At 39.8% G+C, this 27,919-nt stretch overlaps 1 protein-coding gene across 16 annotated transcripts in view; it reads left to right on the plus strand.

Annotated features, from left to right (window-relative positions):
- Positions 1-27,919, plus strand: part of CDC42BPA (CDC42 binding protein kinase alpha) — a 310,389-nt gene that overhangs the window by 87,876 nt on the left and 194,594 nt on the right. For all 16 annotated transcript variants that reach the window (XM_044267088.1, XM_044267092.1, XM_044267089.1 and 13 more), the window contains exons 3-4: positions 11,258-11,341; positions 17,576-17,671. In XM_044267088.1, coding sequence (XP_044123023.1) covers positions 11,258-11,341; positions 17,576-17,671 — 180 coding nt within the window. The remainder of the gene's footprint in view (positions 1-11,257; positions 11,342-17,575; positions 17,672-27,919) is intronic.

Consider the following 27,919-nt stretch of genomic DNA (forward strand, 5'->3'; position numbering starts at 1 on the left):
CCTTATCACCTATTGCTTCTTTAAAATCATTCCATGGGCTCCTGGGTGGCTCAGTCGGTTAAGCATCTGACTCTTGATTTTGGCTCAGGTGATGATCTCAGGGTCACGAGATCGAGCTGGGCATTGGGGTCCATGCTGAGTGTGAGATTCTCCCTCTCCCTCTGCCCCTTCTCTTCCGAGTAAGTAAGTAAGTGAATAAATAAAATCTTAAATCATTCCATATATGGAAGTCAGTGAAATAATTGATGGCAGAATGCAATCCATAAGGAAACTGAATGGGAGAATGAAATCAGTAGGTGGAATGCATTTATAAAAATGGGAATAAAGATGTAATATACTTTTATCTTTCTGATGGGAAAGGGGAGAACCCCTGTCCAACTGCTTCCTAACATATACACTTTTAACTTCTCAGTTGCTTATTTCTGTGCTTAATGTTTGTCTTCTCCAGTGGGCTGCTAGTGAAGGCAGGGATTGAATTTCTTTATTCATTGTACTAAGTACTTAGCACAATGCTTTTAAACATAATTTTCCCTATTAGATTAAAAGCAGAAAAAAAATGAGGCTCTTTTTATCCTTTCATGATTCTCTGTTGTGACTAATGAAAGTAATACTTTCTAATCATGTACTGTAATCCAAATATGTTCCATGCCCTTGGTTAGAGTCACTGTCTAATTAGCAAGAGGGAAAATGATACATGACCTTGAGATCTACTTCTAACATTTTCAGGCTCTTCTTTCTAATGTTATTTCTATTCATGGATAGTAAAATTGGAAGTTTTGTCAACACTAATATCTAACTGGCTTTTCTTACCAAATAGTTTTAAGTCTTCTCCCCATGTGTTGAAATATTTCTTGGCAAACCTGGTTTCTCATGGCTCTATAGAAGTCCATAATGTGACTGTTCTGTAATTGACTCAGTGGTAACGTTAAGCTAGAATGTGTGCTTTGTGAATATAAGGGTATTCATTTCTCTGCAGTACTGAGGCACTTACCACAGAGTCTAGGACATGCTAGGCATTCAATACGTATTTGTAAAATGAATGAATGAATATTTAGGTGGTTATATTTTTTCTGTATTATAAAGGATACTCTTCATATTGTGTCTGCACATGATGCTTTCAGTGCATTTCAAATGATTTTTTAAAAAAGATTATTTATTTATTTATTTGACAGAGAGAGAGAGAGAGAGAGATCAATCACAAGTAGGCAGAGAGGCAAGCAGAAAGAGAGAGAGAGATAGAGGAGGAAGCAGGCTCTCTGCCGAGCAGAGAGCCCGTTGTGGGACTCGATCCCAGGACCCTGAGATCACGACCTGAGCCGAAGGCAGAGGCTTAACCCACTGAGCCACCCAGGCACCCTCAAATGATTTTTTAAAAAAGATTTTATTTATTTGTTTGACAGGCAGAGATCACAAGTAGGCAGAGAGGCAGACAGAGAGAAAGGAAGGGAAGCAGGCTCCCTGCTGAGCAGAGAGCCTGATGTGGGGCTCGATCCCAGGACCCTGGGATCATGACCTGAGCCAAAGGCAGAGACTTTAACCCACTGAGCCACCCAGGTGCCATGCCCCTCAAATGATTTTAATAAATAATTTGTTGCAGAATTAGAAGAGGATCTTGCTGGTTGTAAGGGTATGGGCAAAGTTAATAGGATTTCAGAGTAGTTTTCTTTTCTCTATGAAATAATGTTATCTGTGGCTATTTTTTTAATACTTTGATTTATAAGTTTTCTATAATTATATTCTATTAGAATCAAAAGAGGTTTTCCAAAAATTTTTAATTGAAGTGAATTTCCTTCAATTGAGGGAGCAGTTAGGGATCTTATGAGTGGAATATAGAGTTTCTGGTGGTGGTGGTTGGAAGATCACTGGAATGTGAGTAATGGGCCATGCTATGCTAAGGAACGTTATTCGGTGGGAATGGGAGAAGACCAGAGGGCTGTAGGTAGAGGCACGAGAGTTGGAACAACCAGGAGGGGTAGTACCAGTGATAGTGTTGAGGAAGGAGTGGAGAGAGAAGAGACCAGAAGCATGGAAAGCCTGGATTTCTCTCCTCATCCCCACATCTAATTCACCACTAAATTTCATATCCTAAGTATTTCTTGAATTTTCTTGAATTTCTTCCTCTCTTCCCCAGTTGGGTCATTGGTGTCTTTAACCTCAGCTTCTCATTTCTTTCCATCCTTGATTGAACCCACTCGCCATAAAGCTGCTAAAGCGATCTAAGTAAAGCCAGCTCTGAGGAATGGCTTCCTGTTATTCATATTTTAAGTTTCTAGTGATGAACACATCATGCAAGCTCTTCCTTATTGGGATACTTCAGCCTCATTTCCTTCTATTCTCTGCTAGGGGAGAAATCTTTCCTTGTCCCTGAACATGCTCACCCCTCTCCCCTACACAGGTATTTCCAGCTTCTGTTTCTTGCTCATCTGTATCCCCTTCCCAGAATCCCCTCCTCCAGTCAAACCCCCCAGAACCCCCTTCTCCGGGGTGCATTGTGTAAGACCTCAGGTGTCAGTCACCTCTACCAAAACACTTTAACAGATATATTCACATAGTACCTCCCTCCCCCACTCTCCCCTTTTGGGTCAGGAATCTGTCTTCTGTGCTTTTAAAAGGATCTTATTTTTACCTCTTCCAGGTTGTCCTGTAATTCTTCAGGTATGTTTCCCACATTAGAATGTGAGATTTTTGAGGGCAAGAGCTCTTTTATTTTTGTATTCTCAGCAGTTAGCATAATGTCTGGCATATTATCAGGTGGCCAAAAAGATTTTTGGCATCATTTTCTAGTTGAAATAATGAGGGGTTGAACCAGGCTGGTGGCACGTGGGAGGGACAGATTGGAAAGAAGTCACTTGGCTGTCAGAGATGAGCTATGGGTGGAGCTCATGGACGATTGAGGTGTGCAGCTTAGTACGTGAGTTTGCTATATAGATAAGTTTTGACTTGCTGAATTTGAAATATTTGCTGAACATTTAGAGATGAATAGTAGGCAGTTAGAAATAAGGGCATCAATATTAGGAGATCAGGATTTAGGAGTCATGAGCGTATAGACTCATGAGCTGGGCACTTGCGGTAGATACACAAGTCAGGAGGGGGGAGGGCATCTAAAAAGCCAGAGTAGGGGTCGTTGGGGAAGTTATCAAGTCAAAGAAAAGTAGGAGAGTATACTGATTATCAGCAGTGTTTGGTGATGAAGAAGGTTTGAAGCAGATGAGAAATGAGAATGAGAGATTTTATTTGGAAATTAAGTCATTATGGATCTTTGAGAGAATAATTTTGGTCGAGTGGAGGGAAATAGAAACTAGATGGAAGTAAGTGTAAGAGGCTGGGAAGCAAATAAATGAGGAGCAAGTGGGAAGAGCAAGTGCATACTACTCTTTAAAAATGTGCTTCATGGAGAAATGATGCGTTACGGAAAAGGGATGTAGTAACGGCTCCTTGAGGGGAGGGTAGTAGTTGGTCAGTTTTTTTGTTTAATATTTTGGTTTTTGGGTGAGAGAAGGTCTCGGAAAAGTTTACCAATTGATATTCAGGAAGCAGAAGAAAGGGGTGCTTGAAGTGTAGAAAGAAATCTTTAATGGAAAAAGGGTAAGAAGGAAGGAGAGGGTCTGGGATCAAGATCTCAGGTGGTATCATTAGCCTTGAGAGTCATGGGAACATTTCTTCCCTGGGTTAAAAATGAAAAGAAGTAAGGATATGTAGAAATACAGAGACATTTAAAGATGGTATGAGGGAATGTGAAGGATCTACTTTCTAGGAAGTAGGTCCCCAGGCCTTTAATTGTGGGGTGACAAGTAGATAGGACAGGTGGCACAGGCCATTTTAGAAGATTGGAAAGGGACAGAGAATTAGTGGTGGGACTGAAGGTAGATTTTAGGGCTCAGTGGAGGTTGAGCTATGGAAGGAAATAAAGCAATAATAAAAATATTTAAATAATTTTTTTCCATAAAAAAGACTGGAAGAAAGAACAGGGCACTAGAGTCATATTGATACTTATACAGTGGGTTAAGTGAGGCCCATAGCCAAGTCCAGGGATGTTTGCCCTACACGTCTGCTGCTTGGGTGGGTTGAAGGGCCGGGGCCTGTGCGGGACACATGGCCGTGGGGTCCGGGAGCAAGTCCCGCCTGGCCTGGGCTGCTGCCGTTAGACCTCCAGGGTCAAGTCAGAGTCCTGAGCGCACGACTGAGGGTATTAGAGATTTCGTGTGAGAAGGTTCCTTCCCCCGACACCTTTCTTTCCTTTCTTTTTTTATTCTTGCAGTATATGAGTATCAGTAAAATGTGTAAATAAAAGCAACAGATTGCATGTAATTTATTTTAAGACTGAATTTTGAATAGAAAAGTAGTATTGCTGGATTCTGAGCTCTTACCGCATAGTTATTCATTCCTGATAAAAGCGCTTTGGCGGCCTTCCCCACCCTGTATTTCTCAACTGAGAGATTCTAAAATGCAGAGACAACCCTTAAGAGGTAGCTATTTCCTCCAAGGTATTTTGTCTTCTCTCAGGAATTTGTAAGTAGGTTTATAGATGCCTCTGGCTCACCTCTAGCCTGGATATCTGATTGGAGCGGCATTTCTATCAATTATGCTTTTTCTTAAAAGAAAAAAACTATGAAAATAAAAGCAGAAGTTATGGAACTCTTTCAAGAAATGCATACATCAAGGGAAACCATAAATGAGCCGAGACCTAATCAAAAATCAGCAGCTCTACCAGTTAAGAACCTTCTCTCTACGACTCACTTGTCAGTTACTGCTTAACTTAACGCTGGGTTTTCCTTTTTGCTTTCAGGAAAACCTTTAACTTACGCCCTGGGTGTTGCGTGTCCACAGCTTCCTGGTGGCTCACCGCTTCCGCCTGCTCCAGCCTTGCTCCGGCAGCTTCAAGGCTTCTGGGCTTCAGAGCTTGGTGGGAGAGCTTGCTGCTTTGGCCTGCTACCCCTGCTTCAGGTGTCAAAAAGCTTTTAATTAGCCTGCTTCCTCTACGTACTACAACTAGGCCCTTCGGTGTCTGCATAGCCTAGTCCTAGGGTCTGAGGGAGAATTATTTTGAGCTGTTCGTTCTTCTGTAAACATTCTTGTACCCTGGTTCTCTGGGGATTCGAGGGAGTAAAGGCAGCATGAGGTTCTCCTGCGTGGTTGACCTTTGACTGCCCCACGCACACAGGGCTGGTCCTCAGTCTACCGGCGTGTGCAGTGCGGGGCACGCCGTGTTCCTGCAGCCCGTGTCTGTTCTGAGGGGTCAATGCCCGTCCTGGCCCAGTTTTTTAATGTTCTGATGATTGCTACTGTATGTATAAATTGTGTCTCCAAGGAAAGGATACCTCCAGCTGTTCAGTGAAATCTTTGTAGTGTTTTTAGTTTGCTTGTTAAAGAGACTATTTTCCCCCCCAGTGAATATTTGAACACAAACTGATCACTGACAGAGCATTATAAAAAAACAAGCACGCTGATTTCCATGCATATTAATAGGGATGACCGTTAACATGTCAAAAGGTGTCAAGATGATGGGGTGATGAGCGGGAGATCTCTTTAGGGCCTGTAGAAGGGTTTAGTACTTACAGTAGTAAAGGGCACTAGCTGTCACCGGGGAGTGAGTGATGTGGGACTGCCTGGAGGGCGGTGTGGGAGCTCAGCCCAGTGCCAGGCACAGAGCACGCGTTCTGTACATGAAGCTTGTTCTTCTGATTTTATCATTAGTAGTAATAATAAATGATGGTAGACATTATACATTGGAGATTTTTAAAGAAAGGAGATAAAGACGAAGTTGTGAAGTGAGACTTTAAAAGCCACACATGTCATTAAGAGAGCAGCATGGGATAGAATAATCCCAGACACACTTAATCTTAAAACACACAGTTGTTGGGGCACTTGGGTGGCTCAGTTGTTGGCGGCTGCCTTTGACTCAGGTCCTGATTCAAGAGTCCTGGGATAGAGCCCCGCATTGAGCTCTCTGCTTATCGGGAAGCCTGCTTCTTCCTCTCCCACTCCCCCTGCTTGTGTTCCTCTCTCACTGTCTTTCTCTCTGTCTTACTCTCTCTCTGTGTGTCAAATAAATAAATAAATAAACCCCACAAATGTGTGTCTTACCATAATGGCTTGTGTTTTTTAAAATATTTATTTATTTTAGAGAGCCAAAGCATGAACCAGGGGAGGGGCAGCAGGAGAGAGAGTCCCAAGTAGACTCCCCACCGAACGTGGAGCCTGACTTGGGGCTAGGTCCCACAACCCTAGGATCATGACTTGAGCTGAAACCAAGAGTTGGATGCTTAACCAACTGAGCCAACCAAGTGCCCCATAATACCTTGTTTAACTCGAGTTTCAGTGTCAGTTTAGTAGTGTACTTGAAGCTGATAATATTGATGCCTTAATTGTTTGTTAAATAATAAGAGCAAAGAGGAAGAGGAAGCGGGAGATGGTATAGAACCTGTGGCAGAGTAGTGACTGTTCAGGAAGGAACACTTCTCAGTTCAGTTTGAGAGAGCAGATCATGTGATTTTACTGGGGGAGTTTGAGAGAGCAGATCATGTGGTTTTACTGGGGGAGACTACTTGAGACCTGGAAATAAGTGCAAAGGCCCTGGGTTGGGATTGAACCAGGTGAGCAGTGTGTCTGGAGCGGAGTGAGCTAGGAGGAGAGAGCATACAAGATCTGGAAGGTCAGAAGACCAGAATATGTTGGCCTTGTAAGTTATAGCAGGTTGACTTTTTCTTGGAGAGGATGGGAGGTTTGGAGCAGAGGAGCGTCACCAACTGAGATACGTCGAAATGGGATTGCTAGGACTGCCAAGGTTGAGAATAGATCCTGGGGGTTAAGGGCAGAAGTGGAGGGGCCGGTAGGGCTGTCCAGGCTGGATGCAAAGGCAGGTTTGTTGGAATGGGCCAGAGAAGGTACAGTGAATTCTGGATGTGCTGAGTGTAGACTAGATTTGAGAACTGCATGTGGGAACTGTTATTGGAGATTGAAATTCTATTTAATACAGTGGGAGAAATCCTCCATCATTATGTTTTGTAGCTGTAAGTGCAGACACTTATACTGTGTGTAAGAACTCATTTGTTGATGTGTGTTACTTACTGACTTCTTCCTGTCATGTTGGCAGTTTTTCCAACATTATAGTTCTTTCAGTATGAAGCCTTTAAACAGACATGTCTATGTTTGGCATTTTTAAAAACTACATCTTTTTTTTGTGTTAAATTTGTGGTCTTCCAGTCTATACCAAGAGTACTATTTCTTTTGACCAAATTAAGAAAGGGCATTTTAACATACATGACCTCTTGTATATCAGTTAATGTGGTTCTTGAGAATCTAGAACCTGAAGTTACAGTCCTGGGAGGAGCCTCTTTTTCTGAGTTTTTCCTACCGCCACAAACACGAAAATGATCTGTAGTGTTAGAGGAGAAAAGCAAGATGAGTTTTATTTTACTTTAGCATTTCATCAGCATCATGGTCTTGTCTTACTATGTCATCAACTTAGGCATTCAAGAATATTTCCTGAACTGACATTTAAAAATTTCATTACATCCCACCACATTCCAGAGAAGGCTGAAGGCAGCTCATGAACCTGTCATAGGTAGTGTGGAGAACGGTTTTCACGGTGTAACCTTGTGGAACTCTGATGACCACATGTGTGCAGCATGGCCCCCACCAGCCTCACTAAGCACCCGAGTAATTAGCGGTCACTTCCTGACCACGGTGAGGTGTGGTATGTCACATGATCCCATTCCATGCTTCAAATTGTGCCTGGTCCCCACAGAAAATGCAGGAAAGGGACTAGAAATCATATCACTGAGAAATTCCTGATCTTTCAACATTTTGGTGCCTACCTTTCTCTGTATTCATCTGGCATAGGTATGTATTTTGTGTATATACAGAAAAAAATAATCAGTATGCAAACTTTAATAAACTTCTTACCAGTGAGACATACTGCATTTTTGCTTATTAAATAGTGTTCCTTAACAATATTTTTAAAAATATGATTAATTTTCTGTTTTGTGACATATTGACTAAATCTCATCTTTCAGAATATTTAAGTTATTCCCAATATGTTACTGTTGGAAACCACCACTCTTGAATAAATGTTGTGGCTTCATTTTTATTTGTATATATTTCCACTTGAGGATATTCCTAACTATATTTCTATGTATCAGGGGTACCAAGTTATTAGAAGTTGAAGAGGTCGGAGTTTCCCATTTCACAGTTAAAGGAATTGAATAAATTGGAATATGTAATGTCTGCTGTGTGCTGGGGGGTAGGGCAAACGGAAGGTTAAGAGATTGGGCTACAATGTGCTTATTTACTAGCTAAAAGTACCTGGGGTTATTGGACACTGCTAAGTGGTAAGCACTTTCTACTTGTATGAATTATTTTCATCTTTGCGACAGTTATATAAGATGATTACTATTAGTAACACTGTTACATTAATGAGAAAACTGAAATTTTGAAAGGTTGCATTATTTGCCCAGCGCTACACCGCTAATGGCAGAGCCGGGATTAAAACCTGGGTGGTCTGGCTGCCGAGGGCACGCTGTTTCCGGCGGTACGTGCTAGCTCAGCGTCTGAGTCTTTAGGACATGCTCATTCCCCTCACCGTGCTATAGACCAGAGGTGGTTTTGGTTCCAGTATTGTTTAGATTTTAGAAAGGTGATTTAGTGCACATGCTCTGTTTTATGAAGGACTCCCGTTGGGGTTTGGAGCAGCACCTGTAAAGCAGACGCATTGGTGTTTCTACGACGAAGCACGCTTGTCTTTACACTAAATGAGATTTAAAAACAACGCCCCCCCCCCAAACTATAATTAGCCCAATGTCAGTACCTGCTGTCAAATGAACTGTGAAAACCTTCTGGCTTTAGCATTGCAGGTAAGGGATTGTGGGACCTGCATAGAAGTCTCAAAAGAGTGTCCGGCGTAGAGCGCACACTCAGTGTGTGCTGCTGGGTACTCCTACTGTGACTCCCACCAGGTATCCTCAGAGCCTTACATCCTCAAGCGCAGAGAGCTGGTGAGACTCACAGCTAGGAGTAGTCTTCTCATAAGGACCCGAGGAGGGGAAGTCTTAAGTCTTAGAGTCTTTCAGCCATTCTTCCCTAAATCAGAATAAGGGCGGCTTAAGCAATAGATCGATGTCCTGAATATAAGCGTGCTAAGCTCAGAGCTCCTGTTGTCTGTCTGTACTCTGAACGTATAGCGTGAGTCTAAAGAGCAGCTAAACTTGTGTTTCTAGCCTTTCAGAGGTTTGGCTCTTGATGACAGCCCCCACTTTCTTCCCCTATCTTTTTGGGGATATAATTGACATATAACATTGTGGAGGTTTAAGGTGTACCAAGTGATGATTTCAAACATGTGTATATTGTAAGATGATTACCACAGTAAGTTACTATCACCTCACTTAGTTGTTTTTTTTTTTTTTAAATTTGTGAGAACATTTAAGATCTTTTCTCTAAGCAACTTTCAAGTATACAGTACAAGACTGCTAACTGTAGTCACCGTGCTGTATATCACGCCACCAGAACTAATTCATCTTACAACTGGAGCTTTGTACACTTTGGCCAACATCTCCCCATCTCCTCTATCCCCTGGCAACCCTCATTCTGTTCTCTGATTTTATGACTTGGACTCTTCTAGATTCCACATATAAATGAAATCATACAGTAGTTGTTTTAGTTGTTTTTCTATGTCTGGCTTATTTCACTTAGCATATTCTAGTTTACATAGTATTACACAGTGATCTTAATTATATGATCTTACTACCTTTATTGCAATCTGATCCAAATATAAAATTACTAAATGCTCCTAATATGTACATTTGCTGTTAAGATTTTAAAATTTTCCAGATTCATCCATGTTGTCATAAAAACAGGATTCCCTTCTTTTTTTTTGTGGCTGAATAATATCCCATTGTATATGTGTGCCACATTTTATTTGTTCATTTGTTGATGGAATTCAGGTTGTTTCTGTGTCATAGACAGCACCCTTTCTTTAACCCATGAACCCACTGGAAGAACAGTTTAGCCAATCCATCATTTCTGCGGATAGGACCTGAAATGAGTGAAGACTAAAGTGATTGCACTTGAAATCGAGCTATTCTTCTTTCCCACCATTTTAACTGATAAAAAATTATAATCACAAGTCATAACCATTTATGAGGATTATAAAGAAATATTCTATTTTATGTACAGTGATTTTAATTATATGATTGTATTACTTTTATTGCAGTCTAACCCAAATATAAATTCATTAAATGCGCCTAAAATGTACATCTGCCATTAAGATTTTAAAATTTTTGATACTTGAGTTAAACCTATTCTCTGTCCCCGGCAATAGCCCTTTGAACTATTTGAAGACATGCTGTGTATAGTTTGTCCTCTCCTTCTCCATGTTAAGGTAGTACTTGTCCTCCTCTTCCCAGCCCCCAGGAACTGGAAACAAGCTTAGTCTCCTGCTCTGCTGTGTCTTCGCAGCCCTGCAGTGTCCCTTGTGAGCTGGAAGGTTCCTCTGAGATTACCTAGTTACACCGAAGCAGAGAGGTAGAAACAGCAATGGAATCAGTTTGTTGAGGCTTATTTATTTATATTTGTCAGTTTTTTGATCCCTAACTAAAATTCAAAATACAAAAAATACTTGTTCCTTTTAATGTTAGAAAGGAATGTGTGAAGTCTACAATTTGTTGAACTCTTAGCCTTAACCTGATCTTCAGGGGTGGTTTGTGTGTGTGTGTGTGTGTGTGTGTGTGAGTGTGTGTGTGTGTGTGTGTGTGTGTGAAAGAGAGATGGGGGTTGTCGTACAGTGGGTAAGAATATGTGGTGTGAAAAATAATATCATTTTCAGTTTATTTTATATTATTTGATTCCCATGAAACTTATTTGTTTTGGCAGCTGCCTTCCCTTATAGCATTGTGTTGGAATTTGGCACGTGGTATTCACTAAGCTCTAGTTTATTTCAGTGTTGTACACTTTAGTCAATTTCCTAGTGATAGTAGATATTGAGTTTAAATTCCAGAGCAGAGAACTTGAAAGGGAATGTATAATATACAATCACTTGATACAGGGTTAAAAAATACATGTATTTATTTGGCACATGTTTACTAATGTAACTTTTTCAACTGACAATATTATTTGATTTCGGGTCTTAGAGTATGAACTGCATGGAAATCATTGATAATGTTGGTATTTATTTTCTTACAGAGAGGAAAAAGAAAAATGGATGACTGAAAAAAGTTTTATTTGTTACATTGTCATATATTAAAAGTTGTATTTCTTTTTCTAGGTTGCTGTAGTGAAACTAAAAAATGCAGATAAGGTATTTGCCATGAAAATATTGAACAAATGGGAAATGCTGAAAAGAGCTGAGGTAAGATTCTAATTATTGGAATATTTAAATAATGTTTCAGAAATAATTTTAGAGATCTATAAAATTATAAAGCCAATAGATCCTTAAATATCATTTAGTAATATTGTACCTTTGGTAGCATTATTTTTAAGACCTAAGACAAGTTCCACAATTTACAATTGTGATATAGTGATGATAAAAGTTATAATTTATTAAAAAAAAAGTTATACTTCCTGACATTTAGCTCATATTGCCTGAACGCTGGATGTAGGGCTTGTATATTTATGTGAAAAGGAGGTGTGGAAACCAGTTTATTTTATAGGAAGAAATTTTGCAATAATGGATTTCCAACTTGACGTTAACTCGTTTATATTATTCCATATTTATCTATGTTCTGCTCAAAGTGAAAGTCAGCAGGAATTTTGAATGTGCCCTTTAAGAAGTCTCTCTCTCAGGCACCTGGGTGGCTCAGTGGGTTGGTCCTCTGCCTTCGGCTCAGGTCATGATCTCAGGGTCCTGGGATCGAGCCCCGCATTGGGCTCTCTTCTCAGCAAGGAGCCTGCTTCCTCCTCTTTCTCTCTCTGCCTGCCTCTCTGTCTACTTGTGATCTCTCTCTCTGTCAAATAAATAAATAAAATAAAATTTAAAAAAGTCTCTCTTTCTCTCTCTTTTTTTTTTTTTTTAAAGATTTATTTATTTGACAGACAGAGATCACAAGTAGGCAGAGAGGCAGGCAGAGAGAGAGGGGGAAGCAGGCTCCCTGCCAAGCAGAGAGCCCGATTCAGGGCTCGATCCCAGGACCCTAGGGTCATGATCCAAGCCGAAGGCAGAGGCTTTAACCCACTGAGCCACCCAGGCTCCCCAAGAAATCCATTGATTGCTAGTTACACAGTTAAATTTGTGTTTTTTATATTATTGAAGGATGGTAGTAAAATCTGCTCTTGAAAGAATTGCCAGTGTTTTTATGTTGATGCTGGATAGCTGGTATGGTCTGGTTGGAACTGACATTACACATAGATTTGGGGGGATTCTGGGGATCTCCTGACGTGGGAGATCATGGTGAGTGGCCAGATGGGGTAGGGCACTCAGGGGCCTCAGGGTGGAAGTATTTTAGTATTTGAACTTGTAGGAGGATCAGACTGTTGCATAGGCTCAACAGTAGCTCTGGAGGTTCGGAAGATCTCTCTAAGAAGAAATTAGCTCTTCGAAATCTTTCTTTGACTCCGGGCCACCTCCCGCAGGACATGGCCTTGGGATCGTAGAGCTTCTGCAACTGAGGCAGACCATGAGGGAGCTGACAGCGTTGCCAGCAGCTGGAGCAACGAGTCTTATTAGTAAGAAAGAGTAAATAAATCTGTTCTAATTGTTTCATGGAAATCATAATTGTAGTCCATTTAGTGTTTCAGCATTAGAAGTTTTAAAATTGAGTTAAAGTTTGCACTGTTTTCTATGAAGTTGTTATGTTCTGGAGAATTAGAAGAAAAAGGAAGGATCACTGGGTTAGCTTTCATTATAGAAGAAGTGGCAAAATTGAAGATAAAACAAGGAATTGGAAATTAAATTATTTTGTTGAATTAACATTAGTATAAATATTCCTTTTCTGGGATGAGATGGAATAAATGTATTTCTTCCTATCTCTCCCATTAAGAACAGTTTTAAAGACCCTGGACATTATATAGAAAACAAATTTAAGGAGATTCTGCAAGGCAGAGAGGAGGAGGTGGACCTTGGGTCCTGAGAAGCAACACTCATTCTGTGAAGCCTGTATTATTCCGATAGAAAACCTGACAGGGACCATACAGAGAAAATTAAAGGCCAGAGTGCCTCATGAGCATGATACAAATAACCTTAACAATATGTTAGCAAATAGAATTCAGTAGTGTGTAAAAAGACTTGTGGGTACAGCATGACTGAGTGGGTTTTACTTCAGGGACACACAGCTGGTTCAGTATTTAAAAGGAGCTCTCCTTAAACTAGCTGAAGGAGCGCACGTATTGCATGGAACACTGGGTGAGGTACATAAACAATGATTTTTGAAACACACACAAATAAAATTAAATTAAATTTAAAAAAACTGCTTGAAACTTTCCTCTTTTAGGAAGAAATTCGACACTGAAATTTTTGCATAGAGCTTCATTTTGAAGTAGAGTGGAATTGTATTTCTGTGCTTGAGTTATCAAGTCCTTTTTTAAAAACATGTTTAAAAAAACTCTATTCTGGCCATGACTTATCCAGATTTGGAAAACTGAGCCCATCAGTGATGTTTAATAACTTACAGTTAAGCAGCGAAATATCTTGATTTTTTACCTATGCGTTGTTGATGCTTTAAATACTTTTTCAAAGATCTACCCCTGACCTATTGGCTGCATTTATTTCCATTTAAGATATATCACAAATAAATGATTAGTGAGACATGCACCATTGGAAGGTAGCGATACCCTCTCTCTTTCTGTACCTGGGCGGCTGAGTTTTGCTAACTAACTTTATGGGTACAGAGGTCGCTGTCGCTGCCCGTTTATCATTCACAAACTGTCAGTGCGTCAGCAGTCCCTTCCCTTCTCCTGATCTGTGGCGGCATCTGAAGAAGCTCTATGACCTCCAGTAACCCCTTGTACATATTTATTACATTTTCATCTATTTAGATATTCTGTTTTTAACAGGAGGATATTAAAAAATGGTTTACAAGGGGAACCCTCCTGCACTGTTGGTGGGAATGCAAGCTGGTGCAGTCACTCTGGAAAACAGCATGGAGATACCTTAAAAAGTTGAAAATAGAGCTACCCTATGACCCAGCAATTGCACTACTGGGTATTTATCCTAAAGATACAAATGTAGTGATCTGAAGGGGCACGTGCATCTGAATGTTTATAGCAGCAATGTCCACAATAGCCAAACTCTGGAAAAAGCCTAGGTGTCCATTAACAGATGAATAGATAAAGAAGATGTGGTGTATACACACACACACACACACACACACACACGAATATTATGCAGCCATCAAAAGAAATGAAATCTTGCATTTGCAGCAACGTGGATGGAACTAGAGGTGTTATGCCAAGTGAAATGAGTTAGTCAGAGAAAAACAGTTATATGATCTCACTGATAGGAGGAATTTGAGAAACAAGACAGAGGATCATAAGGCAAGGGAGGGAAAAATGAAACCAGAGAGGATGACAAACCATAAGCGACTCTTAAACTCAGGAAACAAATTGACAGTTGCTAGAGGGGAGGTGGTGGGGGGATGGGGTAACTGGGTGGTGGACATTGGGGAGAGTATGTGCTATGGTGAGCGCTGTGAATTGTGTAAGACTGATGATTCACAGACCTGTACCCCTGAAACAAATAATACATTATGTGGTAATAAAAAAATTGTTTAGTTTTTTTTTTTTTCTTAAAGGTAGAAGTAGACATTATTATAGCCTTTATCCACATGAAGTGATGAACCTTGTGCACATGCGTCGTGGTTTGGTTAATATCAATTTGAAACAGGGTTTCTCAGCAGTGGCACTTGTGACATTTGGGGCCAGATGATTCCTTGTGGACCCTTGTGGGGTCTGTCCTGTACTTTGTAGGATGTGTAGCAGCCTCTTTACAGTAGATTGTTGTAACCCCCACATCCCCGGTTGTGATGCCTGAGGACAATGTGACCTATTGAAGCAGAAAAGGACACAATGCTTTACATCTGAATTCAGTATCTGAAGCATTAATGGGGATAGTTTAATACTTAAGTACTTATGAATAGAGTCATATGATGTCTAGGATTTGCTTCAGAAAAAACCTTGTACGTGTACACATGTGTATTCTTGTGCATGGAGGGAGGGTGGTATGTGAAAGGTGTTGGACAGGGGTTGAGGGACGGGTTGGGGGGTGGGGGTGTTGATCAAGCAGGATTGAACAGTAACATCATTGTTGAAGTTGGTTGATGAGGATGTTGTGGGGAGGAGGGGGTTGTACTCTTCTCTCTTGTGTATGTGTTTGAAGTTTTAGGTCACAGTTTGTATTTTTTATTTTTTTAAATTTATTTTGTCACTGAAATAGTTTGGAACGGATGAGAACGTACTAATGTTTAATCTGTTGACAAAATGTCTTTAGAGCTTTGTTGAGTTTGGAGTCCCTAATCAGACGTTTACTAGAATTTAGCTGGAATGTCTGTGAGATTGCAGAAAGCTGTCATAATAAGATAGTCAGGAGCAAAGAGTCTTTTTGGCTTTGACCATCTTTACTCAGAACTATTAGCAGCAAATGAAAATCGTAGGTCACTTAAATTCTAAAACACAACTTAGCAGTGAGTGTGTCAAGCAGTTCTCTTTTACCACAAAAGTGAACCAAAGCATAATGATGTGGATTTTAATAATCGGATTGTCAGGTCAACCTGCCCATTTATTTGGTTTAAGGTTTAATTATTTTTAAATTTTTCTCTGGTGCTATTCCGTGCATGACTTTGGAAGCTTCATTTGATCAAATAAAATTTATGGGAATACATGGAAAAAATTAAGCTACCTAATTAGGGGATATTAATGTTAATTGTTTTGTATATCTTGGCTATTGAGTTTGTTTTATGGCAAGTAAGTAACTAAGCCCTCCCTGCCTGTCAATCGAATACTGGGTGATGGCTTTTCAGCGTGCATGGACATGGTGCAGCCATTAAGAATTAAGTAGTAGGTGAGTCTCTACTGGTGTGGCAAACTGTTCAGTATATCATTACTTGAAAAAAAAAAACTCACAGAGCACTGTGATCTGATTTGTATAAAGAAAAGAAAAACGAGGGGAAATGGGGTTCCAGACGAATATTATGTGTGTGCATGTGCGTGCGCATGAACATGCTTACAGAGACCAATTTTCTGAGAAGATGCTTTGCAGAGTTATTGATGGTGACTTCTGGACACACATGGCCGTGTGAGTATGGGATATGACTTAGGAGACTTGGGTTTCACTTTACCTTTCAGTTCTTCTTGAACTTGCTGACGTAGTGGATTTTTTAAGTTAAAACTTTAAAGATGACAGATTATAATGTATTATATAAAATTAGTATTTTTTAAGCCACATATTTCTAAGTATCTCTGGATGTACCTTTGTAATAGTGAAAATACGGTCTCAGAATAAATTAAAACTTTTATAAATCAAAAAGGAAAAGACAGTTCATTAGAGAAAATGGACAAAGGGAGCGAACAATTCAGAGACAAAATTCAGATGTCCTGTAAGCATGTGTGGAGCTGTTTATCTATATGGAGAATAAGGAATATGTTGATGAAAAAAACATTGAGGTGTGGTTTTACACCCATCATATTGACACATTTAAGAGTCCAATAGTGCCAAATGCAGTTGAGGATGTGGGGTCAGGTAAGGGAGATTTCTATAGTGGGGTGAGGATAGTAATCAGTACGCAGGAGAGAAAATTGGCTATGTCTAGTAAAGTGGAAAATGCATTTCCACTAGCATTTCAGTTTCTAAGTATATGCCCTGGAGAGGCTCTTGTACATTTGTACAAATACATTCATTGCAACATCATAAAAACAAGATTGGAAGTAACCCATGTTTTCCTGGTTGGGGTTTGTGTACATAAATTCTGGTATATTCAGACAAGCAAATGCCATAGCAGTTGAAAACAGCCATCACTGAGTAAGAAGTAATCAAATTGCAACAGGGTAGATAAAATTGTAACATTCATGTAAACTTTCAAAATGTAAAACAGTTGTGGTGTTTTGGACACATACATGTGTGATCAAAGCATATGAAGGGAAGAGCGTAGTATGCGCTAGGATTATTCATTTTATCAGGAGGAGATAGGGAAAGGTATAAGGAAGAGGAAGACTACAATTTACTTGTATTTTATTTCTTAAAAATAAAAAGAACAGAAGTAGAGATGGCAAAATGTTAATGTTTATATTATCTAAATGGTAGGTTGGACTGTGGTCATTAAATGCATGCGTGCTTTTTTTCTGTTTTCCTTTTTTATTTTTTTAACTACAGCAGTATTTTTTAATATAAAATGTTTTCAAGTGTACTATTCCCATTGTCCACTTTCTGTGGGTGCTTGACTAGTTGAAAAGTCATGTCAGACGGATGTATTCCTTTTCTAGGACGGGAAGTATAATAAACATATTCCTTTTCCAGGACAGGAAGTATAATAAACATTTTCCTTTTCTAGCACTGAAAGTATAATAAACACATTAAGCCATTGTTTGCATAATATATATATACATATATATATAAAGTGTCCTCTGATTAAAAAACATCTTTGTTTTTCCTTTTCAGACAGCATGTTTTCGTGAAGAAAGGGATGTATTAGTGAATGGAGATAATAAATGGATTACAACTCTGCATTATGCTTTCCAGGATGACAATAACTTAGTAAGAATCATTTTTTATGTTTCTACATTCTTACTAAATTTTTATTGGCAGAATTTAGCATTATGCTCTTTTAAGCATTTTTAAATGTAATTTTTATTTAGAAAACCACTGAATTTCACAGCGTATAAATTGTGTATTTAATATGTCCCCCAGCCCTGGATAATTTGATAACTTCCTACTGGAATTTTTTATGCTTTTTAATAAACAAGTCCAAACTAAATCCAGACATTTAAATTCTGTAAGAGGTGCTCAGGATTTTTCTTTTCATGATTTTCCCAATATATTTTATTTGTAATAGTCTATCACTGCTTGGAATTTTACATATTTTTCAAAGTGGCCACGTGCTGCTTGAAGTAGAGAGCCACATGTAAAATTGAGGCTGCGTCTCATTTTCTATGGACATTATGAACCACGTGATGGAAGAAGTTGGGAACAAGGTCAGAGGAAAATCGAAATCCGAGAAGTGTTACTAATTGAAGATTGAAGGGATAAAAAGAAAGGAACAGGAAATGAAGGTGGAACCCGCCATCACTGGGCCTGCTGTTCGAGGCTCTTCATCTTCGAGCCTGAATTTTCATTTCATGGTTTTTTAGCATACGTGTGTTGAATTCCTGCTGTGTGCCAGATACAACACTGTGTATCGGGTTATAAAATTGGTAAGTTAGGGGCACCTCGGTGACTTGGTCGGTTAAGCGTCTGCCTTCGGCTCATGGTTGTGATCTTGGGGTCCTGGAATCGAGCCCTGTGCTGCAGGGCTCCTTCCTCAGTGGAGAGTCTGCTTCTCCCTCTCCCTCTGCTACTCTTTCCCACCCCCCGCTCATGCTTTCTCTCTCTCAAAATCTTTAAAAAAATTAATAAGATTTCTTACTCATGTGATAGCTGTTTATTGGATATGTGCCATCAGCTAGGCACTGTTTTCTAGATTCTGGAGATTCAGGAGTAAGAAAGACAAAGGATCTCTCTTCTTACTGTTCCAGATAATAAATCCAAAATCAGGCAAATCATATTCTCAGATTATTTCAGATGAAGAAAGTATAACATTTATTCAAACGAGGACTATTCTAAGACAAATACAGATTAGCTAAAGCAAGAAGGGAGAAGTGGCAGAGAGGGCTTGGTGAGCCAAAGTGTGGAGATTGAAGCTTGTTTTGTTCACACTGATGGAGGGTAGAATAAGGGGCTTGCAGATGGGGACGGAGAGTTGAGAGAGTCACATCATATAGCACCTTACATGTTAACGGTAAAGAAATTAGACTTTCACAGCCATGTTTCTCAAAACAGTGGGGTTTTTTGGGTCATGGAACTCTTGGGTATTTTTTAGAATGACTTTCTATCTGTAAGCCTCGACAGTGAAGCGTAGAGAAATGGAACGGCCCTGACTGGTCTCTTAGCTTCTTCCTTCTGCCTTCTGTCATCTCACTCAGGTGTCCCTCACAGAGCCAAGTGTGAAACGGCTGTTTTAGGACCTTGCGGAGTTGTGGCGGCAAGGGACAAGAGGGGTGTTTGAGGGATGAGAGGAAGCCAGTGTGATCACATTGGCAAAATGACAGGAGTACAGAATGGCCCTTCCAGAACCGTAGGGCAGCACGCTGAGGAGTTTGGACAAATTCTGAGTTCGAGGAGGGCCTGAGGGGAGAGAGTGGGTGAATCGGAGTTTTCCAGCGTCTGACTTGGGGGATTTGGTGCTTAGCAATGGATGAATTGAGTTGGAAAGTATATTTGGGAAGGGAAAATGTAGAGCAGAGGAAGGGTGATGGGTTTAATTTGATGTGCTTTGGGTTTGAGTTGTCGTGTGACCCACAGAGGGGGTTAGGGCTCCTGAGGGTAAACAGCATTGTATCGCCTAGGCAGTCCTTATTTTCTGGATCAGCTTTTGGCCACCTATGGCCTGCAGTGCAAATTTGGCTCACCACCTATTTTTGTACAACCCAGCTAAGAATTTTCACATATTTGAAAAAAAAAATTTTGTGACATGTGTTATAAAATTCAGACTTCAGTGTCCATAAAATTCTGTTGGGACAAAGCTGTTCTTGCTGATGTGTACATTGTCAGTGGCTGCTTTTGCATGATGACGGCAGGGTCGGCCTCATGTGACAGCAGCTGGCCCCGTGACACGCAGACACTGCATGTGTGTGTTACTCTCAGCGGGCTCAGCGGCCTACAAATTTCAGTGACAGTTAACAACTTGATAGCATTTCTGATGGCGTACGTCTTGCGATCCTGTGACATTTTATTATTCATGTCATTAATAGCGCACATGCAGACGTCACCGAGTCCGCTTTGCGGGCCCAGCGCGGTGGGGGTGATACTGTGAACAAGTTAAATGCCGGCCTGGTGTGAGCGGGCTGCCGCACCGCAGCGGGCCTGCTGGACCGGCCGGCGTCCGCGGTGCCTTCCCAGCTCCCAGGAAGGCAGCAGTCAGGAAAGTAAAAAATACGAAACAGTATCTATCTTTTCACCGCAGAACTTCTTCACAAAAACCAAAATGAGCTCTAGTGAGCTTCTGAGTGGCTTGTTTGTTAGCCAGGCAGGAAGACCATGTACCAGCAGTCACGTTTGACTGCTGCAGCCAAAGGAACATGTTCACAGAAAATAAACTTGTCTCACAGTACTCGCCTTTTGGGGGAACGGTTGCTTCAAGAATGGGGAGTGTTGGGAACATGAGTGGTTGTTCTGAAAACCAGGAAGTGATTCTGAGCAGTCGCTTTTGGCTCCTGAGATAGAAGAGGTTACAGGTCCTGCTCTTCTGTTGTGACTTGAGGAGGCGTGCTGAATTGGTGGTCCTGAGGAATCAGCCTTTGCTAATACTTGGTGTGGGACGATTATAGCCAATCGTATTTTCAGAGACGTTGAGGAAACCCTAAGTTGCTACAGCCTGCCTTGGGATTTGCTAGTACATATTACATGAGAGAGTGGGGAAAGTGGGTGTGGAGTAGGAAGGGGCTTCATCAGACAGACTTACAAGTTATGTAAAAATATCAAGCGCCCAGAGCCCATGGATATTCATTGTCTCCTTAATCAGCAGGTAGTTTGCAGCAAACACTTGAATCCATCATTTGCTACTGAACCAGGAATATCACTGATGGACTTCATTCAGTCTTACGGAAATGAGTGTTACCATATCCATGAATTTTCGTCAGAAACCAAAGCTGTATGTCCTCACTTGCTCTTCGCTCAGCCATTCAGTGCTTTTGCAGTGTCAACATTTTGTTGCAGAGGGCCAAGATCGAAACATTTCTGAACAAAAAACCTCACCCTCACCCATTAGTATAAAATATTCAATAGCTTTGAAATTAGCTTTTCCTGTAGACTTGGTATGTTTTAAAAATAACTTTTACCTAAAATTGTAAGACAAAACAGCACTTACATCCAAAACTTACACTCTGGCGAAGTCATTTTGACAGCGAACATTGTTGGAATCGCAACTCACGTCAAATTGCTTTATCTAATTCTCATGCCATCAAAAGTAAAAAGAAATGAGATCTCTATTTCCACACAGATTTGCAGCACATAGACCTTTTGAGCTCACACTACAGTTAGCAGCAGTTTCTGGGATTTGATGCATATGCTAAGGAAGTGTCCATAGTTCAAAAACCCAGTTACCAGCAGGTGTGACCTTCCACCTAACCTTTAGTTACAGTGACGAATCTGCAGTGTATCAACATGCACTGAACACAAGTATCAGGAGAAAAATCGAATAGCATTCTCTAGACGCCTTCCAAGTAAGGAATGTGCTCTGTCAAAATTAAACACTCACGAATTGATACCAGTAGCCGTCATTGCAGAAGACATTTTCACATGAAACACATAAGCTCATTTCAGGTCAGCACTTGCAGTGGAACATTACCATGGATTCTGATGATGGGGAACACTGACTTTGAGCCCCAATGAAGCCAGCGGTCGTACTCTCCTACCCCACAAAAAGAATTACATTTTTCTGTTAATACACTTGTATTATAAAACTCACACTCAATTATTATTTTATTTTTACTTTTGCCAATAAAAATCTGTGGAAATTTGTTTTCTATCTTATTGTATATCTGGCTTTTTCTTCTGGGCCATCCACGCCTGAAGTGTTTACTATCTGGTCCTTACAGGGAAAATTGGCCAGCTCCTCTTGTAGGTAATGGTGAATACTAGTAGTAAATGAGAATAACTGATGGGTGCTTGTACAGGGAGAAAAGTTTACCTAGAGAAGCCTGAACTGGAGGACCCAGTAAGGAGGAAACTAATGGGAATGGTCGAGCAAGAAAGAGAGTCCAGGTTCTATACCATGGAAATGAACGAAAGGGAATTGGTTGAGGTGGAGGGAGATGGTTTCTCAGTCGTGTTAGACAGATTAGAGTGGTTTTTAAAAAATAAACTGGAAATATTGTGCCTACACACAAATCCTATATTTCAGCCTCAATGGAATACCTCCAGTCCTGGACATTGTCTGTACTCCTCTACTCTTCGCCTTGATTTCTCTTCTCCCTGGTACCTTTCATGCCAGTGCCCATTCCTCTCCCAGTCGACCTGTTGAAGTCCAGCTCATATACCAGAATTGTCTAAAAGTCTTCTCCAGAATTCTCAGTTGGAGCTAATCTTTCTCACTGTGTTTCAGCTCTACACTACATTTTTTTTTAGTACTGCCTTTAGATGAGTAATGTACATATATGTGCATCTCTAATTTGGGGGTACAGCTTAAGCTGTCTTTAGCTAAAATGTAATTAAAGTGCTGTGTAACTTAGTAGTCATGGAGTTTATCTGATTTCAGGCAGGTTCAGGGGTTCAAACAGTGTCATTACATTCCTTGTCTTTCTATCCTTTACACACTTGCAGAGTATGAGAGCGGGCTTCAGACTTCAGATCATGATTGGTTGGTGGATCATAAACTCAATTTAGTGGGTTAAAACCAGCATTTAAAAACTTTAATAAGGGGTGCCGGGTGGCTCAGTGGGTTAAGCCTCTGCCTTCAGCTCAGGTCATGATCTCAGGGTTCTGGGATCGATTCCCGCATGGGGCTCTCTGCTCAGCAGGGAGCCTGCTTCCTCCTCTCTCTGTCTCTCTGCTTGCCTCTCTGCCTACTTGTGATCTCTCTCTGTCAAATAAATAAAATCTTAAAAAAAAAAACTTTAATAAAATAGAAAATGATGGGGTTCAAGCAAGCAATAAAAAGGATTAATGCTTCATGACATTTATTTCTTTTATAATATGTATTGAGTCATCATATAAACCGTGTTATTGTGGCTTTTAGTCAGAATTGTTTAAAATTCATGATGTAGAGCTTTGCACATGCTAGTTGCTCTATTAAATTGAGAGGAGGGGTATTTGACTTGGATTTACCATACGTATGTGAGTTTTTTTTTTTTTCTCTCGTATGTGAGGTTTTTTGGGATGAATGTATCAATTCAGATATACTCTACATAGGTTTGTCAGCAAAATTTGTAGGAGTAAATTAAACACAATCACATACTTGGGTAGCAAATGTAGAGCAGTTTATTGTGATGGATTTTTGAAAGCTTTTAGGTAATAAGAACTTAAATCCACTCTTACAGTGTTTTCTGTTGTAAGGAGGTGTAACTCTATAGAGTTACGGATTGCTTAAAAATCTGTATTTTGGGGCACCTGGGTGTCTCAGTGGGTTAAAAATCTGTATTTTGTTATAAACATAGAAATGTATAGATGCAGAATAGTATTTAAATACCAGATTTTGTATAGCAAAATTTTGCCTAATTTTCATTGACAGCCTGACATATCATTCTCTCTCTTCTGAGTGTAGCCTTACCTGTTCCCTTTGCATTTGACATTAGAATTAACATTTTTTCCCCCCAGAGGCATTTCTCCATGAGAAATAGTCTCTATATACCAGTCATTAATTATATTAGATTAAGTGTTACAATGTAACTGGAGCAGGACTGAAATTTACTCATGTGGTCAAATCTCCTGTAAATTGCCAATTTTTCTTATTTTAGGGCAAGCTTGTGGTATGGTAGTCACAAGAGTAGAACTTTTGAATTAACTTGGTGATCATCAAAGATTTGCTTTCAAATATTTATAGAATATTAGAATATAAAATCATTTAGAAATCTTGGCAAGTATAGTTTTACATTCCAAAAAGGAAATTTTATTATACAGTTATTTTCCAAAATAATTATCTTTGATACCCCTGAAGTAGCCAAATAAGTAACACGGTCTGTAGTGTTACATGATTCAAGAGGCTGTGATGAATAATTGCATTTTGATTTATAACCTGCTCAAATATCTCTGCAGCCAGTTTGTGAAAAAATATATGGAATCATAGCAAACATGCATTTTTAAAACATTTTATTTTATTTTTTTTCAGTGTTCCAAAATTCATTGTTTATGTACCACACCCAGTGCTTCATGCAATCCGTGCCCTCCTTAATACCCACCACCAGGCTCACCCAACCTGCCACCCCACGCCCCTCCAAACCCTCAGTTTGTTTCTCAGAGTCCACAGTCTCTCATGGTTACGTGCATTTATTTGCTTGAGAAGAATTGGTGTAATTTAATGAATGATCTTAAAATGCAATTAGCATATCTTTTTCCTTAGGAAAAACTCATTAAATACAAACCTGCTTAGTTGCATTGACACGGTCACATAAAATTCTTATCACTTTGATATAATTTAGAATATTCTGAATCAGTGACATTTGTCTCTGCTCCATATTTACTTGTCCTCTGTTTCCTGTTTAGATATTTTATGCCGGAGGGGGGAAAAAAGCCAGGGAAATATTTAAAACAAAAATTTTTATTTCTTGAATTAGCATTTGTAAACTGTTTAGAGGATGAAAGACATTTATTTGTTTATTTATTTGTTATTTATTTATTTTTTGAAAGACATTTAAATGTTAGTTTTTAGTTAGTCATATGAACTCCAGACTCTACTGGAATCCAGTTTGTGCTCAAGATAGAAGTTGTTAGGAGAAAGTAAGGAGGGATGAATACAGAGTGGGCTCTGCGGATTAACTCTTAATGTCTTTGACATCAGGATGACTAAAAGAGCTTCCTGTTCTCCCTAAGAAGACTTCTAAAAGCATATCTGTCAGTTCATGTATTGTATGCTTTCAGATGTTGTCACATTGTTTTTTTGGAATGTAGTTTCTTACAAAGCACAAACTTTGAAATAAAGATTTTTTTTTTTTTAATTAGAAATTCAGGGTTGAAAGTCTTACGGTATGTTCTATCCATACCTAGGGGTCTGTTTATTTTGGAGGGGTAAAAGATGGGTAAAGACTCAGTCTGTATCCTTATTTTCTTTTTTTATTTTCCTGGGGGTTCTGTACATACTTGTTATGTCATGGATGTAGTCAGCTTTTTTAACTGAGCACTGACTCTTTGAGTAAAAAGGAACCGATGTAAGGATCAAGATCCTGAGTTCTGGCTTTCCCACTATTTTAGGGTATGTTTGGTCAGATCCTTTGACTTCTTATGCCTCTGATTCCACAGCCATGAAGTGGGCATAGCAGCTGTAATCCCTGCCTGCAGCATAGGGCCCTTGTGTTAATATCCCTGTAACCTCATTCTGTGACTCCTGCACTTTTCATGTTCTGGTCTCAGCTCTTCTTTTCATTTCTCCCCTATATGTGTACAAATTTATTCATATGTGCACCTGTTCTCATCTCTTGTCTTGGTGTGGGTGAGATATTTGCCTGTGACCTTTCGTTCCATCGCCTTGGCCTTCGCAGAATTTTACTCTGCTGGTCAACTTCATTGTGACTAGCTCCTTCCCCCTCTACAATGCAGAGGTCTAGATATGTAAAAATAAGGTATATGTTACTCCGCAGCTCGCTGTTGTCCTTCAGAGATCTCATGGGCATATTTATTTAATTACCCCGTTTGGTGACTGTGCAGAATTCCACAGAATGGACATGCTGGATGGATGCATTTAATGGTTTTCTTGGTGGGCTCTATTCATACTGTTTCTGATCTGTTGCAGTTATCAAAGTGCTGTGCAGTAAATATACTTGCCCACATGCCCTACACTGTATTCCTGAAAGTGGAAATGCTAGATCCAGGAATATGCACCTTTTAAATTTCAGTAGATACTGTGAAGTTACTTTGCTGAGCAGTTGTAGTAAGTCATCATGCCCAAGAACTCGGTGTTGTTTCAACTCACTATTTCCAAAATAGGAATGGTTTCTTTGCTAATCTAATGGGTATAGAATGGTATCTCATTGTTGCTTTGTTTTTGGCCATGTGTTAATTGGCTAGTTGTATCTTCTCTTAGGTGAATTAACTGTCAAGAGCTTCAGCCTACTTTTGTTGGATTGCTTGCCCTCTGCCCTCTTCTTAACAGTTGGTGGGAGCTCTTTATGTTAGGATTGTTATCTCCTTGGCATATCTATGGACATTACCTCTCAGTCTATATTTTTCTTAAACTCATTTATAGGTATCTTCTATTGGGTACTATTTTAAAGATAGTTTATGAGTAGGAGGTTGTTGTACCAGGTATGATGTATTACTCAGGAATCATAGAGAGCAACCGTGGCCCAAGAGCAGATCCAAGGTGTTTCATGTCTTAAATTATAAGGGAGTATTAGGGGAAAGAATGGATATTTTACAACTTGTTTTAGATATTCGACTCTCCATAAATAAGTGAATAGTTTTCACACCTTATACAAAAAGAAATTCTGGATGAATGATTGAATGAATGAATGAAAGAACCTGATTCAGGGATTAGGATCTTTTCCATTTAGAGCTTGCAGCAGCACCTTCTGCTTATTTCTGTCACGGTATTTATGTTACACTGAACTTGACCACTGATTTGTGTTTTCTTCTCCATGAGGTTATTAATTCCATCAAGACGGGAGCCACGTCTTACTCATGTAGCACCTTGTTGTCTAATGTGATGGAAGTGCATATTGGGTACTCCGTATCTGTGGAATTGTGAATGAGCTTCTTTGTCCCTCACTTGTTCTGTGCTCTATCTGCCATTCCCAAGGAAGTTTTGTACAGAATAAAATATAATATGGCAAGCTCTTAACCCTTAAAACTGTAACTGTAATATAGTCAAGACAGGCCCGGGACCTGGATTAGGGTAGGGATAGTGGGTAGTGTAGAAATGGATGGGCTCCACAGACATTTAGTAGGAAGTAGACCCAACAAGACCTTGGTGATTTAGTTGAATGTTGTTCTGAGCAAAGGAGAAAATAGAAGACAGACTTGCAGCCCTTAGAGATACTTGCTGGGATGTGTACAGAGAAAAGGAGCTCTTTTCCCTTGTGGAGTTTTTATTTGTCTGCTCTTTCTGGTCCATTTTGTCTCCCTAATACCAAAACCAGATTGCAAGTGTAGTTCATTTTCAACTCCTTGCTTTTCTTTTGAGAATTTTCGTTTGTGTTTCTTGCTCATTGCTCCCTCCAGTTGCTGAATTCTGTCCTAGTAACAGCCAATTTCCTCTGAGAACAAGGTAGGGAAATAACATGAGCAGGCAAAGTCAGAACTCTGTTCAGCAGGCAGCCCGAAAAGGAAAACAGAATAATGAGGTATTTATAATTTTTTTATGCTATCTCAAGGAGGTTTTGTTTACCAGAGAAGAGTTTCAGTAAGGCATGTGGAGAAACTGAAAAGACTGGACCCAGGGGCTTGGAGTTTGTTAAGGGGAAGCACGTCATAGAATATGGATGAAAGTAGGGGAGAGACAATGACACAGGAGCCTCACTTTTGAATGTGGCAAAAATGTTGAGATGACAGTTTTTAGCAGTTGCCTGGTAGATGGTTATACTCGGACTGAGGGAACCTGGTGTGGCAGGCATGGCTGTTGCACATGTCAAGACAGGAAGCTTTTATATGGAGGAGACTTTTGTCTTTTTGTCCTCTGAGTTTTTTTTTTTTTTTTCTTCCTGTGTTTGGTACCAAAGAGTCCTGATTGGCACCTAGGGACTGTTTATTGAAGGGGTATGTTACGTTTTATGATTTTCAATGTGTAAATGTTTGATTTCAATTTCAGTAGGAAACTTTTTTATTTGAAAAGTTTTTGCATTTGCTGTTCTGCTCAGAGAACTTCTTTAAGAAGGTAGCTGTGGATTTCTTCCCTGCCACCATTACCACTTCTAGTGACATGTTTATGCTAACACTGTTCTGTTACATTAAATTAGTTTGCTCTAATCTTCATGATGTAGTCTGTTAAACATTAGGCCTAGTAAATAGAGCAAGGAAACCGTAGACCAGGATTTGAAGTAGATTGTTCCTCTCATTTTCAAGGATTTAACAGTAAAATTAGTTTTTTATTTAACAGAAATT

Source organism: Neovison vison, chromosome 10 (assembly GCF_020171115.1).
Source record: "Neovison vison isolate M4711 chromosome 10, ASM_NN_V1, whole genome shotgun sequence".
NCBI classification, from domain to species: domain Eukaryota; kingdom Metazoa; phylum Chordata; class Mammalia; order Carnivora; family Mustelidae; genus Neogale; species Neogale vison.